At 42.2% G+C, this 18,651-nt stretch overlaps 2 protein-coding genes across 3 annotated transcripts; both read right to left on the bottom strand.

The window, feature by feature from the left end:
- Positions 1-901: 901 nt before the first annotated feature.
- Positions 902-5,917, bottom strand: LOC143465143 (chordin-like). Its single transcript, XM_076963315.1, has 24 exons — positions 5,807-5,917; positions 5,660-5,735; positions 5,449-5,552; positions 5,225-5,369; positions 4,977-5,099; positions 4,788-4,881; positions 4,613-4,724; positions 4,392-4,542; positions 4,193-4,313; positions 4,010-4,118; positions 3,805-3,949; positions 3,623-3,729; positions 3,396-3,545; positions 3,225-3,336; positions 3,057-3,167; positions 2,878-2,984; positions 2,732-2,803; positions 2,570-2,654; positions 2,297-2,505; positions 2,074-2,215; positions 1,919-1,999; positions 1,641-1,844; positions 1,321-1,484; positions 902-1,241 (listed from the first exon to the last, which is right to left on the bottom strand). Exons 1-24 carry the CDS (start codon positions 5,813-5,815, stop codon positions 1,128-1,130), a joined length of 2,847 nt encoding a protein of 948 aa, XP_076819430.1. The 5' UTR covers positions 5,816-5,917; the 3' UTR covers positions 902-1,127.
- Positions 5,918-8,042: 2,125 nt separating this feature from the next.
- Positions 8,043-17,286, bottom strand: LOC143465414 (trafficking protein particle complex subunit 10-like). Of its 2 annotated transcripts, XM_076963669.1 has the most exons (27): positions 17,075-17,286; positions 16,410-16,526; positions 16,110-16,330; positions 15,701-15,903; positions 15,228-15,423; positions 15,025-15,136; positions 14,660-14,907; positions 14,398-14,589; positions 14,130-14,267; positions 13,913-14,055; positions 13,708-13,848; positions 13,502-13,648; positions 13,211-13,412; positions 12,699-12,771; positions 12,518-12,618; positions 12,348-12,443; positions 12,092-12,286; positions 11,626-11,768; positions 11,387-11,541; positions 11,171-11,317; positions 10,562-11,115; positions 10,388-10,504; positions 10,085-10,309; positions 9,857-10,027; positions 9,284-9,431; positions 9,014-9,217; positions 8,043-8,498 (listed from the first exon to the last, which is right to left on the bottom strand). In XM_076963669.1, the coding sequence occupies exons 3-27, from the start codon at positions 16,287-16,289 to the stop codon at positions 8,344-8,346; spliced, it is 4,386 nt and encodes a 1,461-aa protein (XP_076819784.1). In that variant the 5' UTR covers positions 16,290-16,330; positions 16,410-16,526; positions 17,075-17,286; the 3' UTR covers positions 8,043-8,343. The 2 variants fall into 2 exon arrangements, with proteins under 2 accessions (XP_076819784.1, XP_076819783.1); XM_076963668.1 differs by lacking the exon at positions 16,410-16,526.
- Positions 17,287-18,651: the final 1,365 nt, after the last annotated feature.

Below are 18,651 nucleotides of genomic sequence, written 5' to 3'. Positions count from 1 at the left end.
CAGGCTTTTGTGGGTGCTTGTTATTTTCTTGGATGGCTTTTTACAGCAATAAAAGTAAACCGTGGTACTTTGGCTGGTACGGAAATAGATTAAAACGTGAAAAATGTAAACCCAACCTGTGTATCAGCAAAAGTAAGGAAGCAAATTGCCATCCCGAAGTTGTTTGGGTCTCAAAATCGCATGATCCGTTGGATCTAAGAAGCACTGCTCCAGTCGCAAGGGAAAAATTCGTCGAAAGTGGCGACCTTAAAATTCTAAAAAAGTCCTATCACGAACCATCGATTACTCTGCAGAAGTGGGGCAATAAGTGGTCGAAACCCACAATTCCTTCAATGCCAAGCACGCGTTGCGAAGAATGGTCAACATTGCGCAGCATGCTGCCCTCCGAAGGCTATCCGGTCAACATAACTCCTCCGAACTGGGGAACCGGAATGTCTCCTGCGCCCCGGATGGTAAAAAAACAGCCTACAAGGTTTCCCATTATCAACAGCCCAATGACAAGATACGTTGATGCGATGCATAAAACTAACGGCCTCTTCAAATTGCATTAACTAGCACATTGTGTGTTGTATTTCGTGATAAACAATTGTTTGAAATCCCGAGTTCTTCTTAAACGAGTGAAAATATTTTTATAGCACAAAGGTTTAGAACACTTTTTCTTTATATCTGTAGCCCACAGCTATTGCCTGAATAGAAATTGTCTTTCACACAGATCAAATTTTGTGGTTGAGGCATCCCATAAGCACCGACTGTTCTTCAAGCTACGTTGAAGTTTCCGTTCGACTGTGAGAGGATTTTTCGATATAATGTTTTTCCCAAACCTAGTTGCGTTAAACCTGTTTTTCCTAAAACTAGTTATAAGTTATGTTCAGTGTCACCGAACATTTAACATAACTTGCTATAAGCTTAGTAGCTTATTAAGTTTTCTAGGTGAAGCGTTTTATGAAAATTTATTCGCTTATAAACACAAGAGATTAGGTCTGAGTAATGCTTAAAACAAATATTTAATAAAGTTACAAGACGCCATAGACCGAATGTTGAATGAATAAGAATTCGCTGAACATCAATGACATCACTAATATGAACATACGTCGTCATATACGACTGACTTTAAGTGCTTCTGGCTTCTACCTCGAATGGCAACGCCACGGGCAGCAGCTATTTGAGCTTCTTTTTCCGCCATGGCAGTCATCTTCGATCGGAGGGCATTTCCTCTCACATCGAACTTTCACTCCATGAACCTGATAATGAAGAAAGGACGCGTTTCATACAGAGTTGACCCGCGTAATAGTTTATTACTTTGAAGCAACAACGACCAACCGGGCATTTGCATTCAATGCACTTCATATTTTCCAAGCCAGGTATCACCGGGTGCCAACTTTCGCCAGGCCTCTTCAAATCGCCGCCAAACTCGCACATGCGCACTGCGCTGTCTTCCTGCATACCTTGATCACGTGTTCGCTTCAGGAGGTTTAGGTTGTGGACTAAAATTTAGAAACCCAAAAAAAAAGAATTGAGCCAGAAAGAAATTAGATTGACTTTGAGTTGAAGTGCAATAATGGGTGAAAAAATATGCGAAAACTGTCAGACTTTTTTCGTCGAACAAAATAAGAAAAGTTTGACAATTTTACGAGAATCACCTGGACAAGTCTCGCAGCAGTCGGTCGGGTTCATCTTAACCGGATGGTCACAAGCGGATAGTGGGCACGTGATCTTACCGCAGACAATCTCCCCGTTGTGGCGGCAGGTGCAGTTCACGCAGGGCACGAAGCCGAATTGAGGGAAGAAAGGCTTCCAGGATGAGCCGAAAGGACGAATCTCTCCTCCATTCCCGTCCTGGCAACCTTCGAGTGAAAAAATTGTTTCCCTGGTACCCAATATATTTTATGACGCAATATTTAACGATGTAATAATTCACCTTCTTTTACGTTTTTTAACGGTTTGTTTGTTCCAAACCCTATGACATCATATTTGTTGAAAGAAGCACCCAACAATGAACCTAGAAGAGAAAGAACAATGGAGGAGTGAAGTTGAGAAGGAAATGTAGGACGCAGGAACTTTTGGGCCACCTACCTAGTGATAAATCGCCCCCTTCCTTGGTGGGCACACCTCCGAAGCCGTCGCTGCAGACAGGACAACACTCGGTGTCCAGGGCCACTGGTCTCTGACAGGCTAAACGTGGGCAGAGGATCGGGTCACATAAAACACCACCTCCCTGGTTAAAGTGGGCGATTGTTAATGACGGCATCATTCACTGACAAATGAAAAGCAATTGTGTCGTCCAACCAATTATGACCTCACAGACGCAGGTTGTACATTTCCTGTCGTAGGATGGCGCCCAAGTGCTTCCAGCGGGCCACCACCTCCCCTCAGCGAAGCATGACAATGGATGAAGCTCTAGACGCCGATGCATGATCTGTCGGTGAGCCGCGTCGTGGGCCACTCTATGACGGGGGTGACTTGATCTTGTGGGAGGAATATCTTCTTCCTCATCGTCGGAAACATCTAGAATATTTCGATCCAATTCAACAATGTCCCCATGTTTAAGAATGCGTTTATTACGTCATACCTTGGTAAAAGTGACTTGACGAGCAGGAATTTGGAATGTGAACCGAACCCCCGATCTCGCCCGTTGGGTGGCGCTTAGTAGTTATCTGTTATCAAGAGAATACCGACTGTGAAGTGAAAAAGTGAGTTCGTTTCAAAAAAAAGAATAATAATCTAAAATCACTTGAACATAAGCGGTCCCTTTGTTGAGAAGGTCATACGTCACAGAGCTCAATTCCCTGAAAACTCCTCTCGCCTGCGCACGTAATAAAAGAAGAAATTTATAATAAATATGTTCACGAGGAATGATCGCGAGGTGGCCTCACTCACCTCGCTGCCGTGGAATCCTTTCAGACGTCTCCCTCCACCACCATCCGCTAGACTGCGCAAGAGAGCAGAGAGTGAAACGTCAGACTCTTTACTCAGTCCGGAAAGAGCTGACAGTATGAAACAAATTACGTCATGATTTGCATGACGTCTATAGACATTACCGAACTATCTAAACTTACTTATAACGTAATAGAAGCGACATTTATCGTCCAAATTAAACCAAGCGTGACCGGCTGCCTCAGTGAACACTGGGGGTCGCATGAGAGCGCCCGCTAAAAGCATCGGTTGTTCTGCAACAGACAAGGATCATGAGGTCATAGAAAAATGATTTTTCCTCACATACGCACCTTCTAGCATCGCTTGATGAAAGGATGGCCTCAGATGACCCGACAACTCCCCGCTACTGCTTTGTTCGGTTTCCACGGCAACTCGCACTCTACCGCTCATGAGGAGGTGAAGCTGACACGTCACAATGAGCATTAATTAAGGCCATTTTACGTCAAAGATGCAGTCGTTACCTCTCTACCGCCGAGTTTAGGTAAAGTCCCTTCAGCGATGCCCGCCTTGTAGTGGGATGTGACGTCATCAATTACTCTAGAACGCTTCTTTCTGAAGTCCCCGAATATCGCTAGTGACGTCAGAGTACTGGAAAGTCCAACCAAGTTTACCTGGTGAAAGAGGTCAAAGGTGAAAGTTGAAGAGAATTAAAAAAGAAATTATTTTGAGAGAGAAATATTCTTCTCACCTTAAACTTGACCGAGCTGTCGGGTTTTATTGTGAAAATCGCCGACCCGGCTGCTCCCGTGCTTGCAGGTTGCACACATCCACTGCCACTAAGAACCGCTTCAAGACCTACGTCGCCGTGTAACCGATTGTGATGTCATAATAACTCATATTACAACATTGGTTATCTACGTCACAACTTACCCCCACACATCGTTCGGGTCGTAATATTTCCAACGTATGACGTCACAACACCGGTCTTGATAACAAGTTCAAGTTTAAGCGATCCGGCACCGAGATGACGTAATATTTTTGAATCGGTCGACCACACATCCGTTATTTCGTCATTCTGGAGTAAGAATAATCGATTAAACAAAGTTGAGATATAAAAAATGTTTAAAGAATTTACCTGCTGGACAAATTTTTTATCCGACGATTTAAGAACTTCTTTCTTCTCGTTCAACAGACGAAGTGTCATGACGTCATTTTCACTTGCGTCATGGATCGGGAATTCACTTCTGCAAAAGAAAGCAATGGACATCAGACAAGCATCTCCTGCAAGGCATACAAGCGTCGATATGAGTGAACCCACTTAAAGATAAGAACAAAGTGCAGTTTGTTGAAGCGATGTCGTCCCAAAGTCACCATCACAACCGCCCCTGCGCTGCCATCTTGCGGCGATGATTTAAGAGATAAAATGGAGCTGAAAGTCTCTGTGAATATGTTAACCATTAGAGTATTAGACAGTCACTATGACGGCACGCCTTCAACCTTTGAACTTTAATCTTTACCTCGGCCTAACGCGCGATGGCGCCTAATTCTTCCTGATGACGTCACAATGTGTTGATTGAGTACATCACTAGAAGTGTTGAAGGAAAGACGGACGATGAGGGAATTCTTCTCCAGCAAATTGACGACGTACTTCGGAAGATTCTTCCACACCTGGAAGATGTCGTAAAAATTTAAAAACGCTAGCGCCTAAGTATTTATTGAAAAGTGACGTCATAATTACCGCGCAGATGGTCGTTTTTTCACTCTGGTGACGTAGTTGGATTGGGTGGCGGTACAAGCTCTTGCTGCGGTTGTTCATCATCAGCTCTAGCAAGTGTGGCGGAGCATGGGACCTGGGTGGAGAAATATTTGCCTGAATCGGACGAAGTCAGTTGAGCAAAGCAGGAAGAACTCACGGTGAGATGATGAAATGGAGGTCGATCCTCTGCAGGGTGAAAGTGACCCGGACGAGAGGTCCGTCATCGCCGCTTGTCAGGAGAGAAAGAAAATCTGGGAAATCAAAGATGGAAAGTTTTTGACAGAAAATTTAAGTAAGAGACTAAGGTGATAAAATTTATCAAAAACAGCTCTCTCAAACAATTTACGTTTTGTTTTCCCGTCTACGCTCGTTGTTTTCCTACTGTCGTCATTGGCGACGTTTTCCACGTCATAGTGTCTCAGATTTGGCGGGAAATGTTCCCCAGTCAGGGACGACCCCGGTCGACTTCCTGCAATCAATAGAAACTTACCCTGATATATAACACAAACTGCCTGGCCTTTGAACCTACGTCTTCCCCGCATTATGACGTGTGTTATTACGTAAAGTCAAAGGTCACAATTTAGCGATTCTCACCTTCAGGGCAAACTTTGCAACATTCTCCCCTCGGCGTTCGCGCCCCCACACATCGGGCCGGGGGGCAATGCTTTCTGACGTCATGACATGTTACCTTTGTCGGCTGTCTTCGGCGACCTCTAGCGGTTTGAAGACCGTCAGTTGCCTGGAATTGTACCGGTGTGAAAATAGATGCTTTACAATTTAGTTTTATAGAAAATTGAGATGTCATATTAGGTAGTTACCCTGACGCAGTGGCATGTTACGCAATACATGACCCCGAACGGCCTCCCCAGGTTAGGGTGCCATGACGAACCAATCACGTGACTTTCTCCGCCGAACCTGCAAGCTTTGATTGGTGGAAAAGAAAAGGGTTAGGGATCGAATCAGACAATAAGTTGACAACTGAAGTCAAAAACAACACAATATGGCATAGAATTCTTAAATCTGACCCACTTCTTGGTAAGCTGTTCATGGGTTGACCTTCTGCTACAAACATAGACATCATAATCAGGAAAAGAAATCTGATCATCTGTAAAATATTCGATTTGACAAAAGCTCGGCTGCTTCCTAACACGAAGATTATCAGTCGAGCTCTCATACCTTGGTCATTAGCTCTTCCACACAAAGCTCTTCTCAGCTCGTTTTCCTTCAACGAAGCTCACGCGCTCGATCGACCGCTTTTATATCTCACAACATAATACATTTTTTCGCCGTTTATTATGACGTCATAATTCCAGCTAGTAACCGCACTAGTTGCAGGGGCGATGGCAGCATCGCGCGGGGGTAATTCAAACAACAGCACTTGCTTTACAGGTATTATGACGTAACACATAAGGAATTTCGACTTTTTTGTCAATTATTTTGCTGGTTTATGACGTCACTATTTGCAATAGAAACCCGATGTTTCTTTTAACACCGCAAGTTGAACTTGAAGAAGTTTGAGTGGATAATATAAACCCGCCAACACGCAAATAAAACTCGACTGCGCCAAGATCAATCGATTTTAACACAAAGCAGCATAGGTGGTGTCGCACTTTATTACTCGATGATTTTAGAATGTGGCTGATATGATTATGACGAAAACATTATGCAACGTGCACTGCATGTTGAATCTCCACAATATGGACCAATAAGCTGCCGTCTTATTTTGACTCACAAACAAAACTGTGCATTTGAAATTTTGTAAAATTCTACGAACCGGACTCTCTTCAAACAAACGTTGTTTATAAGTTAATTTTCAACCAGGTCGGCTTTTTCTTCAAAATTACATTTAAAATTTCCAACATACATATTTGCTTATTCAGAGTGAACTGCAGTCTTCAATTTCCCACGACACTTTAATTTTCGGTTGATTTAATTTTTACTGCTTGTAACAATTGTTATCTCTATGACGTCACAAAAGATATTTGATAATTTTCCAGCCGGTCATAAACACGGGATTGTCCAGCAGCAGACAAAGCAAGTCTGTGCGTTGACATCGGCGAAGGTAATTATCCATTCATGTGACTTGCCAGACACGTATAAATCTCAGCATTGTATTAATAAGAAAGTTAACGCGATAAAGTGCGTGACAGTTCTGTCCAGGCCATCTGCTCACGAACATTACGCGAACCATTTCACAAATTCTCGATTCATTCACCAGCATTAGTCACGCCCAGTCTGCTGCTGTGAAAACAATTTTCAGCTCCATTTCCATTATTTTGTTAATTTGAATGCTAATAGGGTTGAGCGCTTTGCTTGCTATCACTCTTATTTCGTATTTTTATCAACAAAGGCGGCTCAGTAGATTATCGCTTTATGCGGTCACAGCCAGCTGGCGTTGTAACCCGATTACCTGTAGTTTGGTGTAATTTTTGAAGACCAGTCGCGTCGAACTTTTATATTTATTGATTGTTACCGCGCTATTGCGAGTACAGACGCAGACATTTTCCTTTTACCTCGGTCGTTTTTTAAGTAACTTGTAAAATCAAAAAGTTTATAAGATTTGGGGCGAAGCATAATTCCCTCGTTTACGTCACGTTCAATTGTTTCAAGTTATATGAGATGGTGTCGGCAAGTAAAGAAGTCAGTTTAATAAAAATCGTCGTCTGTAGAATTTAATCCCACTCAAATGACAAAACAAAAGTTGATACTTTCGTCCGAATTAAAACAGAAAACCGGCAAACTTGACTTTGCTGCTTTTACAATTGCTCCAGGGTGGAGTTGATGAGAGATTTTTGAATTTCTAGGCCAGGGATGTCAAACTCAATCGCACCAGGGGTCAAACCTCAAAACTTATTTAACGCCGCGGACCGTAAGGATAAAACTTGATTGAACATTTCATGACACGAAACATGAATTGGAACAGGCAGCGAAACAACACCAAATTTTTGATGTTTTTGGCCGGGTTATTTTTGATTATTCTTCTTTTACGTCATTATATTTCATTTATCTGCTTGCAAAAGCATTAACAAACAATAAAGAAAAAAAGCAGCCCAGATTACAAGCGTTAGAATAACTCGATTTATTCTATTGTATGATGGGGCAGCTGCTGTATTGTGCGATTTGGTTATAATCTTGTTTCTTTGGAAAAGTAAGTTACACTATACAATGATCTCGCGGGCCGGAAATAGGTCAACGTATAAAATAGCATCGCGGGCCATGGCCGCACGCCACATGGTTAAGTGGGCCGGGAGTTTGTCATGTACGTTCTAGGCAAATATTTTGGTATATCTGTAGTTCTATCTATACGCTTCCGCATGCAACGCAAATGAAACGTATTTTCTATTGCTTAGGTCGCCAGCTGCAGATAAATTCCTCAACTTTCAATATTTCTTGGAGCACCTTGGCAGCAAAATTTCTCATAAAACTGAACAAGCCTTGAATTGATTGTTACGTAATACATAGGCGAGAAAATTTTTAATTCATCTCAGAAAGTGAAAGATGAAATATTTCCTGCTCTTTATAAATAATTCGCACCCGAAGAGTGAAAGTTTCAAAGTGGAGAAGCCACGAGCGCATGTGTGTTGTCATGGTGATATCTGGCAGTTAAACCGGAGGCATTGCAATATTAAAACGTCATAATAGGCCTTTACTATACATTGCACTTAAGACACTGCTATGGCGGATAACCGGGAAATCCCCCAGTGACGTTATCGTCATAATTCGGTGATCTTGCGAGTGTTGTCTACGTCATCGGGTTTAGAAACGTGAAGTTGTTTGGCTTGTTGTCTGTAGAAGACCTCGCCACGCTCGAAAGGTTTCAGTTGCGGCGGCTTCAGAACCGGGCTCTCGGTCGAACTTAGTTCCTCGTCTGTGACAATAATTACGTCACAGTAAACTTTAGTGTATTATAGATATATAAATAGATTTCAAATATGTAAAAGGGGTGATCTGAGACTCTTTTTATCAAATATTGAACCTAATATACTTAAGTTGGCAAGTTCTCACCAGGCCCAAGGTAGCCATTAAATACATTTTCCTGCTTTATTATTGTGTATTTTTGTGTATCAACCATTCTCTTATTATTTCTGTTTATTAAATAATATCGCTTCTCTCAAATACAAGGCAACCGGATTTGTGATTAAGCCGGTCTTTTCGCTAAACATTTATAATTTTTAACACAGCCCTTTCATTATGGTGGGCGGCAGACTATGGAAACCTCTGAAAAGGGGCGCTGGGGGAAAAAAGGTTAAGAACCACTGCACTAAAGCGTCTGTAAGCACATGCTGAGTCATAGTGACTCGACAGACTAGTGATTAATATCTATGAGTCACAAAGCCCTATCGTAAGCATTACAATATGGATTTCTTCACAGCTGGAACTCACCGAACTCGCTGGAACGTCGCTTCATGTATCGATGCAACATGACGTATGGCAGGTGAAGGAAGCCACCGCTGAGTGGCATCAGCTCAAGTGTGGCCGATAAAACTGGCGTCGTGTCTGTGGCGTTGCTTGCCATGCCTCGGGCGTTAAAGCAAAGAATTCCGTTACTTTTCCCGCACACCGCCCACCTGCCACGTGTGTCGACCACTGCGGCAAATTGAAACTTAGCTCTTTGTTGCGTAATAAAGCATAATGTGGCTAATCACGACTCACCTTGGAACATGACCAGTTGTTGACCGGTGCTGGTGGGTTCGTGTTCGGGGTCGTGCCTCAGCTTCTCAACTTCAACTTTCAAATTTGTCATTACACCACACACCAATTCTGATTGGTCTTCTATCGAACACGTGACCGTGTAAATGGGCTGCGTAATAAACCAAAAATGATGTCATGAACAGAAGTGGAAGGTCAATTAATCCGAGAATTTTAAAATTACTTATTGAAAATATTATTCACGAGCAGATAGCTAGGCCGGGACTTTCACGTTGGTCAAAATCAAAACACTTTCATGTACAATCTCGTTTACGTAAGTTTTTGGTATTATTACATCATAATTGAACAAGGAACAGAAGCGAGTTTTCATGCGGTGTGTGGCAGTTTTGAATTTTATGACGAGCAACAATATTTAACTCTTATTCTAAGGTTAGGTCTGTTTTGGGCCAAACTATAGAATGGACACGACGAAGTGCTTGCCCTGCCGGCTGTAAAAATCATTGCACATTTATTTCATATCGACAAAATGTCTGAACTTGTCGTTCTGCATACTATGATTTTACGTCTGGCAATTACCTTAACATTTTCGAGTTCAAATTTATATGATGCGTAGGATAAGACTTCATCTCCGAGATGAGGATGCGAGGAGGAGAGAGCAACTTCGAACTGAGCAGAGAGTTGCACCGGGGATGGAGAAGGGATGAGGACCTTCCATGAGAACGTGCAACATCCAGCTCTCTTCAGCATCTGCACAATCACATCATCACCAGCTGATGCGGAGTTGCCACCTGATGAAGGACTCACCACCGGATGCTGGCATCCCATGTAGATCATCTCTGCAGCAGAGGAGGAGCAAAACCTGACTCCTGGGTTCTTGAGAGTGAGAGTCTTGGAAGTGAGGTTAAAGACGGAGACAGAGAGGAACCGGGATGAGGAGTAACTCCATGAGTGGGAGAAGTCAAGAGGGCGAGAGGTTGAAAACAAGATCATCTGCTCCTCCACTTCATCCCATGGCATCCTCATCCGCATCTGTTCAGATGTCCATTATGACGTAACAAATTATCTTCAAACCGTCTCATGAGGTGACGTCACTATGACGTCACTCACCTGGTATCCAGACGGGGGAACCACCTGCTTCTGTTTGTAGGATTTCTTGGGAGGAAGAGAGAGTGACAAAGGGCCGACATATGAGTGAGTGGGAAGATGATTTATCTTTGACGGGATCTGCACAGAAGACGTAGATAATTTGAAGCGGAGAAGATTTTATTTCACTCGGCTTACTTTGTCTACTAGTGGGTGCTGTTTCTCATCAGGCGAGCTTTCACTGGAGCTGTAGCAGAAGCTTCGAAGTGAATTGTTCTCTGTCGTGTTCATCGAGTAGCTGGAGTTGGATATGATGTCATCATGGTTGCCGTCATCACTTAAAGTTACTTCGATGAGGTCATCATTGATCTTCAAACTGGGGACTTCCCTGGGACTATTCTTGTTCGTTTTATTAAAACTCGGCCAAGAGTTGAAAGACAGGCTGAAGCTTTTACTGGTCACATGATTCGGGGTTTTTGATCGGAACATTCTAAAGCTTGGCACTTTCGGCCTCAGAGCAGATTTTTTATCTTTTTTATCATCGTCTGATTTCGATGTGAGTTCAAATGAAACGTTGGTCGGCTTTTCATCTTCAACACTCTTGACTCTGCCATTCTTGATGAGGTCAGGACTATCAATTTGCAGAGTCAAGTTTCTTTCGACGATCGCGTCATGCCTTGGGGTGATTTTAGGGGAACGCAAGAAAGTGGCCGGCGGGGCACTGTGGGTTCTTCGATGACGCTTTCGGTTTTCTGGAAAAAGCATGAAATGTAAAAAAAACTTCCACAAAGTCCACATTCCACTCACCTAGTGTCACCACCGTGGGCGCAATGCAACACACGATGACCAGCTGAAACACAATAGAGCATTGTGACGTCACAGATGGTATCTTTAACTTGAGATGAGGTCCATCACGTGAAAATGAGCACGGACTAGAGGACTGAGCTTCTTTATCTAACAGAAGCACAATGTTACGAATCTATAACTGGCAAAGTCAACATGTAGCAAATGTGGTCCATTGACCTTGTACTGAGAAGACGGAGCAATGGACAGGACACAAAATTTGAATGCCATCTGAGATATCTATGTGTACGGTTGCGTCGTTTTCATCCAAAAAAATTTCATAGTCGCCCATTTTTATGATGAGTTCTATTTCCTCTGTGACACCACACACCAGCCTGTACATCAATGACACAAAAGTCTCCTTTCAACGACTATGTCATCATAATCGAATAAAACATTCACAATGCGATGAGCCTCACCCGTTTGTTGGCCTGACATGGAAAGTTGGAATCTTGTTGGTGACTTTGTAGCTTATTAGCGGGAAAATCCGAGGAAGGACGAAAAAAGTTTTTGACAAAATCATTCGAAGTTGTTGGAGTTGAAAACAACCGACCACGTCAGTCTGAAAAGAATTGGCAGTTAGGCTGATAAGATGCAGAAATACAAGAGAATCGGTAGTTAGGCTGATAAGATGCAGAAATACAAGAGAATCGGTAGTTAGGCTGATAAGATGCAAAAATACAAGAGGATTGGTAGTTAGGCTGATAAGACGCAAAACTACAAGAGGATTGGTAGTTAGGCTGATAAGATGCAAAAATACAAGAGGATTGGTAGTTAGGCTGATAAGATGAAAAACTACAAGAGGATTGGTAGTTAGGCTGATAAGATGCAAAACTACAAGAGGATTGGTAGATCATATTCCAATGGGGCCTAGCCATGTCTTACTTTAAGGGGAATTTGCAACAAATTATCTCCTGGGTGCAAAGTGACCTCAGATGCGCTTAAACAACAGCTGTACGTTTCCATGGTAACTGAGCTAACAATCGAATGCTTGCCAAAGTGAGAATGACTCGAATCCTGACGCCGCAGAACCTCGTGTGCTCGTTTACAAGTCAGTCCAGACCAGACAATAGCGCCTTCCTGTGAGAAGATGGGGATGATTTTGCGAAATGACCGACGTTAATGATGTTTTACCTTCTACCTTGTCTTCTTCTTTATGTTCACCAAGATTGAGGAGAGTAGTTGACGGGTTGGATCGCGATTTCATTGAATTCTCGGCATAGCTCAGAGTAAGCAACTGCTCCAACAAGTGATTCGGATGAAAACAGAGCACGAGCAACCATACCTGGTCAGTGCTACGTCGCATCTTACCTTGATCAAACCATTCGAGTCGATTGATGCAAACTGCTGAGTCATGAAGTCCCTGCTACTAAGAGATGAAGGATGACGTCGACGCTTCCGCGGTTGATTCACTGAAGAGGATAAAATAAACACGAAGATAACTCACCTATGAACTGACCACATAGAACCAATGTTGGCAAATACACGCCACCTGTGGCCATTCTGCTCGGACCGACTTGACCGCTAGATGCTGCCGTGTCATCATCATCACTTTCAATCTGAACCTATACAGTATGATATATTGATATCAACAGACATCACATAACCCAACCACGCATGTATATGAGTTGGTCGTTAGTCAAGGTGGGCAGATGTTTAAGCTTTTTATGAAACTATTTTCGTGATCTGTCTGAATTGTAAGTGTCAACACCCATCGAGTGAGCTCAGCACATTAACACCGGAACAAAGATGGAAAACAAGCTTTTTAATTATTTCTATGAAGGTTGAGACAAAAATCTGAAACGAAATTGGTTGTTCAGAAGGTGGCCACCTCAATTTTTATCAATAGATAGCTGAACAACTAATTTCAAGTTTCCTCAACAACAGTTTGTGATAAAACACATTCCTTTCATGTTGTGATGTCACAACCATCAAAATTCCGAGTTATACTCTATGCTCTATCTTACACACCACTACTGATCAATTGTGCACTCTTCAACTTACCTTGAATAAGGATGAAGTACTTGCCGTGTCCACATCAAATGCACTTGGCCTTGATACGTCATCATCAAGGTCGTCACGGTCAAGACTGATCTGAACGTTGTCAAAGTTGATGGAGGCGGTCGCGAAACATTTTATCAAAACTTCAATTTTGTGCTCTGAGTGCTTTTTGAACCTGGTCCTTGCCGGAATAAAACGAATTGACCTACATGTACAAAGTTAACAGGTAAAATATTGGACCAATGCCTCTCCCAGGGGCCAAATTTACAAAGTTTAATTCCATAAACATCTCACGTTACGGTGGCGAGTGGCCAGATGTTGATAGAGAGGTTTCGATCAACCAAACGTGGAGTCACTGACTGCAACTCGCTGCAATAAAATGATCTTTCATCGGAGCTCAAACTGGAGTCACACATCAGCGCATAGCAGAGTCGGATATATCTGAATGAAGGAAGCAAGTAAGCAATTCCTCAGCACATCTGCCATCTACGGCAACTTACTTTCGGACGTTATTCATTTCTTTGTAACATCTTGCAAGGATCTGATTGGCTCTCGAGTACAAGACCATCCAGCCATCGTTGGCAAAAATACGAACTGCATCGACGAGATAACTCTCAGCTTTCGATGGATCACCCATCATTCTAGAATGGTGTAAGTGATGTCATAAGATGATCAACCTCCAAGTCCATATGCAGAGCTACCTACAAATAGAAGCTTGCCAAATCGCTTCCAATGCTTCGTGCGGCTCGATAGCGCCCCATGTGTTTAAAAGTTCCCATGGAAAGTTCAGAGAGATCAAAGTAGTGACGCTGAAAGTTGTTTGCGGATGACAAAGCCTCCCTCAAAATCTGAAATGTTGTGAAATTTTTCATATAAATGTGGTCGGCAAATGAACAAAAGCTCCATGGAAGGACGGACCCACCAATGATGGGGAGTTATCAAACTCTCCACACTCCCTCCCATCACTCATGCCAGCAAGAAGATCCACGACCATCTGGAGTTGCTCCGATGTTGGCGACATCCCTGGGAGCAGGCCACAGGAATTTCCAAGGGAATACAACTGAAACACATGTCAGGCATTTTCGATTCCTAATTTGCTGGGAAGCTTTTAGTATGATGCCTCCATCACAGAGCTACGACCGATGTGTGTCGAGCATCAAAATCCCAAGATGAGATGCTCATGATCTAACCTTCATCCTCGCGATGTTCCACAAACTCGCGTTTTCCAAGATCAGCATCTCGCTTGTCATGTCGGATGTTTCCACACTGCCACCATCTTTTGCCTCGTCATTTTGCAAATCCACTCGTCGCTTCAGCGCTTCAACAAGCTCCAAGCAGCACATAAACACCCAGCATGCCACTGCACCTCTAGGTATCTCTATCTGGATGTGACGAACATTAAATTACGTGAAGAGCTGGTCCAAATACCCACAAAAACGTGAGGTTGCCCACCTCTAATATCGAGATCTCGTTCACTATCGAGTGCAGGAAGAAATGCATTCGTTGTGTCACTTCACTTGATCTCCCCATTTCAAAGAGAAGATGGCAGAGACGTGAGAAGAGGTAGTTTCGGATGTCAATCAACGAGGCACGACCTTCCACGATAGTTTTCCTTGCTTCGTTGTCGACACTCTTCCAGAGCAGCAGAGGATGCCATCGCACAATCGGTCGGCTGAATTGTGACAGCCAGTGCGCGACGTCTTGACAAGGAGTCAAAGAAAGTTTTGTAGACACCCACTTACTCGTACAATGAACACAAATTATTTTCTCCATCACTAATTCTCACACCAAGTGACACAAAAACATACTTCACTTACCTCCAGCATCAGCGTTCAAGACGTACTGAGTAAACATGGCATCGAGCTCATCGTACTGCACCAAGGCCGAGCTCAACATCCCCAGCATCTCGTACATGAAGGCGAGCTCCTCCTGGACACAAACTCACTGTAAATGTTATTCTGACGGATCAGATGAAAAATATGACAGGATGTCTGGAACAGGAGATGATTTGGGATTGCACCTGCAGGATGAAGTAAACACAGAAGTCCCAAGACTTCTCATTTCTCCTCTCTCTCTCCGATCGAACATGATCCTCGTATTTTGAAACGACACTCTCCATGCATCGCACCGTGATGTTACTGACTTTCATCACCAGTGATGACCACGACTCTATGCTCTTGCCCGAGTCATTTGTCGGGTCGTGCAACACGTGAAACCTGTTCGACGACGAAATAAGTAACTCTGTTCATACCGGTAACTAACTCTAAGCAATATTAACTATCTGAAACATTTGTGACATCATAACTAATCATTTATAACATTTGTGACATCATAGCTAATCATTTATAACATTTGTGACATCATAGCTAATCATTTATAACATTTGTGACATCATAGCTAATCATTTATAACATTTGTGACATCATAGCTAATCATTTATAACATTTGTGACATCATAGCTAATCATTTACAACATTGTGGCAAATGAAAAACCTCTCTGGCTGTTTAGAGCAGAAGTCGGTCTTCACTTTGTCTGTGATTGACATCCGAGGCAGCTGGAGTTTTGCTTTGCTCAACCTGGACAAGACGTCTCCCATGATGACCACAATCATCCACTCCGAGTTCTCTTTAGTCGAGAGAAGATTCAACCAGGACACAATCTCTGCCTTCACAGAGGAGCGATAGATATCCAAGTCCTGAAAATAATAATTTATGGAAATTTAGATCTTAACGGAGTTCTATCAAGCTCATTGTTGCGAGAACCACGCATATGACAATGGAACCACCAACACAATATAACAAGAAAGCAACAAAAATATTTGGCCTTGTGTTAATAGTTATCTGCAGAAAAGCTTATTTATTATATTAATTACAAACACCAGCTCACAGTAGTTGCACCTACACTGCAATCAGTCCAGAAAATATGGCAATAAGGCCTTGTAACGAGGTCTGTTCGATTGAGCAGGGTCGGGGTCAGAGGCAATATTTTGACTCGAAGCTGCAACGAGTGGTTGTTACGTCCGTAGGTGTGGCGCCACTCCACCGTGTGGTTGGAAAGCAAGTCGGCCAACCTGGATGACATCGTAAGGGACACGTTCTCATCACTGCAATCAGAATATGAATCTGTGGAAAAGATGGAAAAGATTTAAGATACATTCCACCAACTGGACACTACTGACGGTGGCCATATTCTGAATATCACCTCAATATGTGGGCAGCAAGTAACAGGCCTTGGATCGAACCACAGGAAACTGAGGCAAGGTGGGTTTGCCCGAATGAATAAGAACCTAATTAGGTCATTTCATTCGTTTGCAATCAGCTTCAAAAAGAGTTTTAGACATAATCGTCACTTCTGTGCAACTGTCACGGCATTAAACACGGGAAATCAACTGATTCAAAACAGCTTTGAAACATAACAGACAATCTTATTTGAAACTTTTCGCGAGATGTGTATCCTCATTGACATTGCACAAATTAACAAGTGTGTCATGTAACACTCATAAATATAAATTGTCTAATTGTCATGATTTGTCTCATCTTAACCGTTGCTTCATCAATTACATGTCACCACTGTCCAGTCTTTTGATATGACATTTAACCAATAATTATAAATAGCTTAAATGCAAGGGTTGGTCGAAATCCGTTTAGTTTGAAACGTGCTCATCTGGTTAATACCTTACACCGTGCATCATTCAAATTATAGGCTGTCAGATAATTTAAACGTTAACCAAATGGCTAACTTTGTGGAACTCACTTTTCTATTATAAGAGATCTTTATAATTTATGCAAAAGAAACTAATTTTTCGACAATTCTGACAGTTCATTTAAAACTCCTCAAGCTATAAACCACACCCAAAAAATACTTACAAGATAGCGTGGTTTTGTTGTCCATTTTATGACTTTATTCTTGAGTTCGCCAATAAATTTTTTTAAATGAAGACGAAAACTTTCTGCAGTGGAACAGCCTCATATCCAGCCTCACATCACAGGAAGTTACTTCGTTTACTTCCTTGGACAATTCTCGTTTTTTATTGCACGATACATTTGGGCAGTTTATTCAACAGAACCTATACAACTCAGCCCCTGCAAATATTGATTAGAAAAAGTTTCTTATAATTATAAAATGTATATCATAGAGTAATCATGATTAATTGTGAAAAAGTGCATCGTAATCTCTGTCACACATAGAATCAACATGACCCAGACCGGAAAGTTTTACGCAGTTTTCGAGGAGAAATTGTGTGTGTTAAGACACAAAATATGACCTAGTGCACTAAAACTTCAATTCTTTGCTAATGTACCACAAATTGGCATTGAAATAACAAACTTTCCTTGGATTAAAAATCGTCATGAACATGTTTAGAAACATTCTGCTTGTTGATGAGTTTCGTGCATGCAGAGTCAAGGTGATGGATTTTGACGTAACATGTAAATTTTTAGTTGACATTCTGATATGTGGTCAGTAAAGCACGTGATGTAAAATGTTTCAAACTTTACATGTTGTTTAAAAATTGGTGGAATTTTGCTTCTGCACCCCCGATATTCCGGACTGCAGAGAATAGTTGATTTCAGCAAGATCTTGGATGCGCCAAATCACAAAAAATGACAAGCGTTGTGCAGAAAAATACGCCGATGCAATGGAAGTGCCCACTTTGTGCACAATTACACAACAATGTACACAGTTTGATTTACTCAAACTTTAAATCAGTTGAAAATTGAGTGCACAGAAGTTCCGTCTAAGTCATAAAGTGCAGAATAACGCAACTTAAGTGCGGCACTGAAGCTCATGAAAAGTAATATTGAGTGAGCCTATGCCAAACTCTGCAGCCTGGAATTAAGCTGAGTGCACATAATTGTGCTAATTAATGCACCTAAAGTGCACTACTGAATATAATTTTAACCACACTTGAGTCTTCAACCAACTTGAGCAGATTGGCTGAGATCTCAGAGAAAACTTCCATATCTTCCAGTTGGGACGGCCCGAACAGCTAAAGCTTTAACACTTTATTATAGTTTGGCGCTCAATCAATCTTCTGTGACTTGTTTGTTTATTAGAAGTCGGTGTGAAGATGAAAAATTGGCATCTAAGTCTTGAGCGTAGGCTCAGGCTGCCGAGTTTGGCATCAATGGCACTCAATGTTGCTTTTCATGAGCTTCAGTGCCGCACTTAAGATGTGTTATTTTAAATTTAACGACTTGGACAAAATTTCTGTGCATCCAATTTTCAACTGATTTAAAGTTTGAGTAAATCAAACTGTGTACATTGTTGTGAAATTGTGCACTTAACTTCCATTGCATCTGAACATTTTTACGCACCGCACTTGTCATTTTTGGTTGTTTGGCGAACCCAAGATCTTGCTGAAAACGGCCATACTCTGCAGTCCGGGCGTATAGGCTATAGGCTAGCTGCCGAACTTTCCACTGTCAGCCAACAGACTGACTAC

The sequence above is a fragment of the Clavelina lepadiformis genome, chromosome 7 (assembly GCF_947623445.1).
Source record: "Clavelina lepadiformis chromosome 7, kaClaLepa1.1, whole genome shotgun sequence".
NCBI lineage: Eukaryota > Metazoa > Chordata > Ascidiacea > Aplousobranchia > Clavelinidae > Clavelina > Clavelina lepadiformis.
Note: the sequence above shows the minus strand (reverse complement) of the source record. Positions and strands in the feature narration are given on the sequence as shown.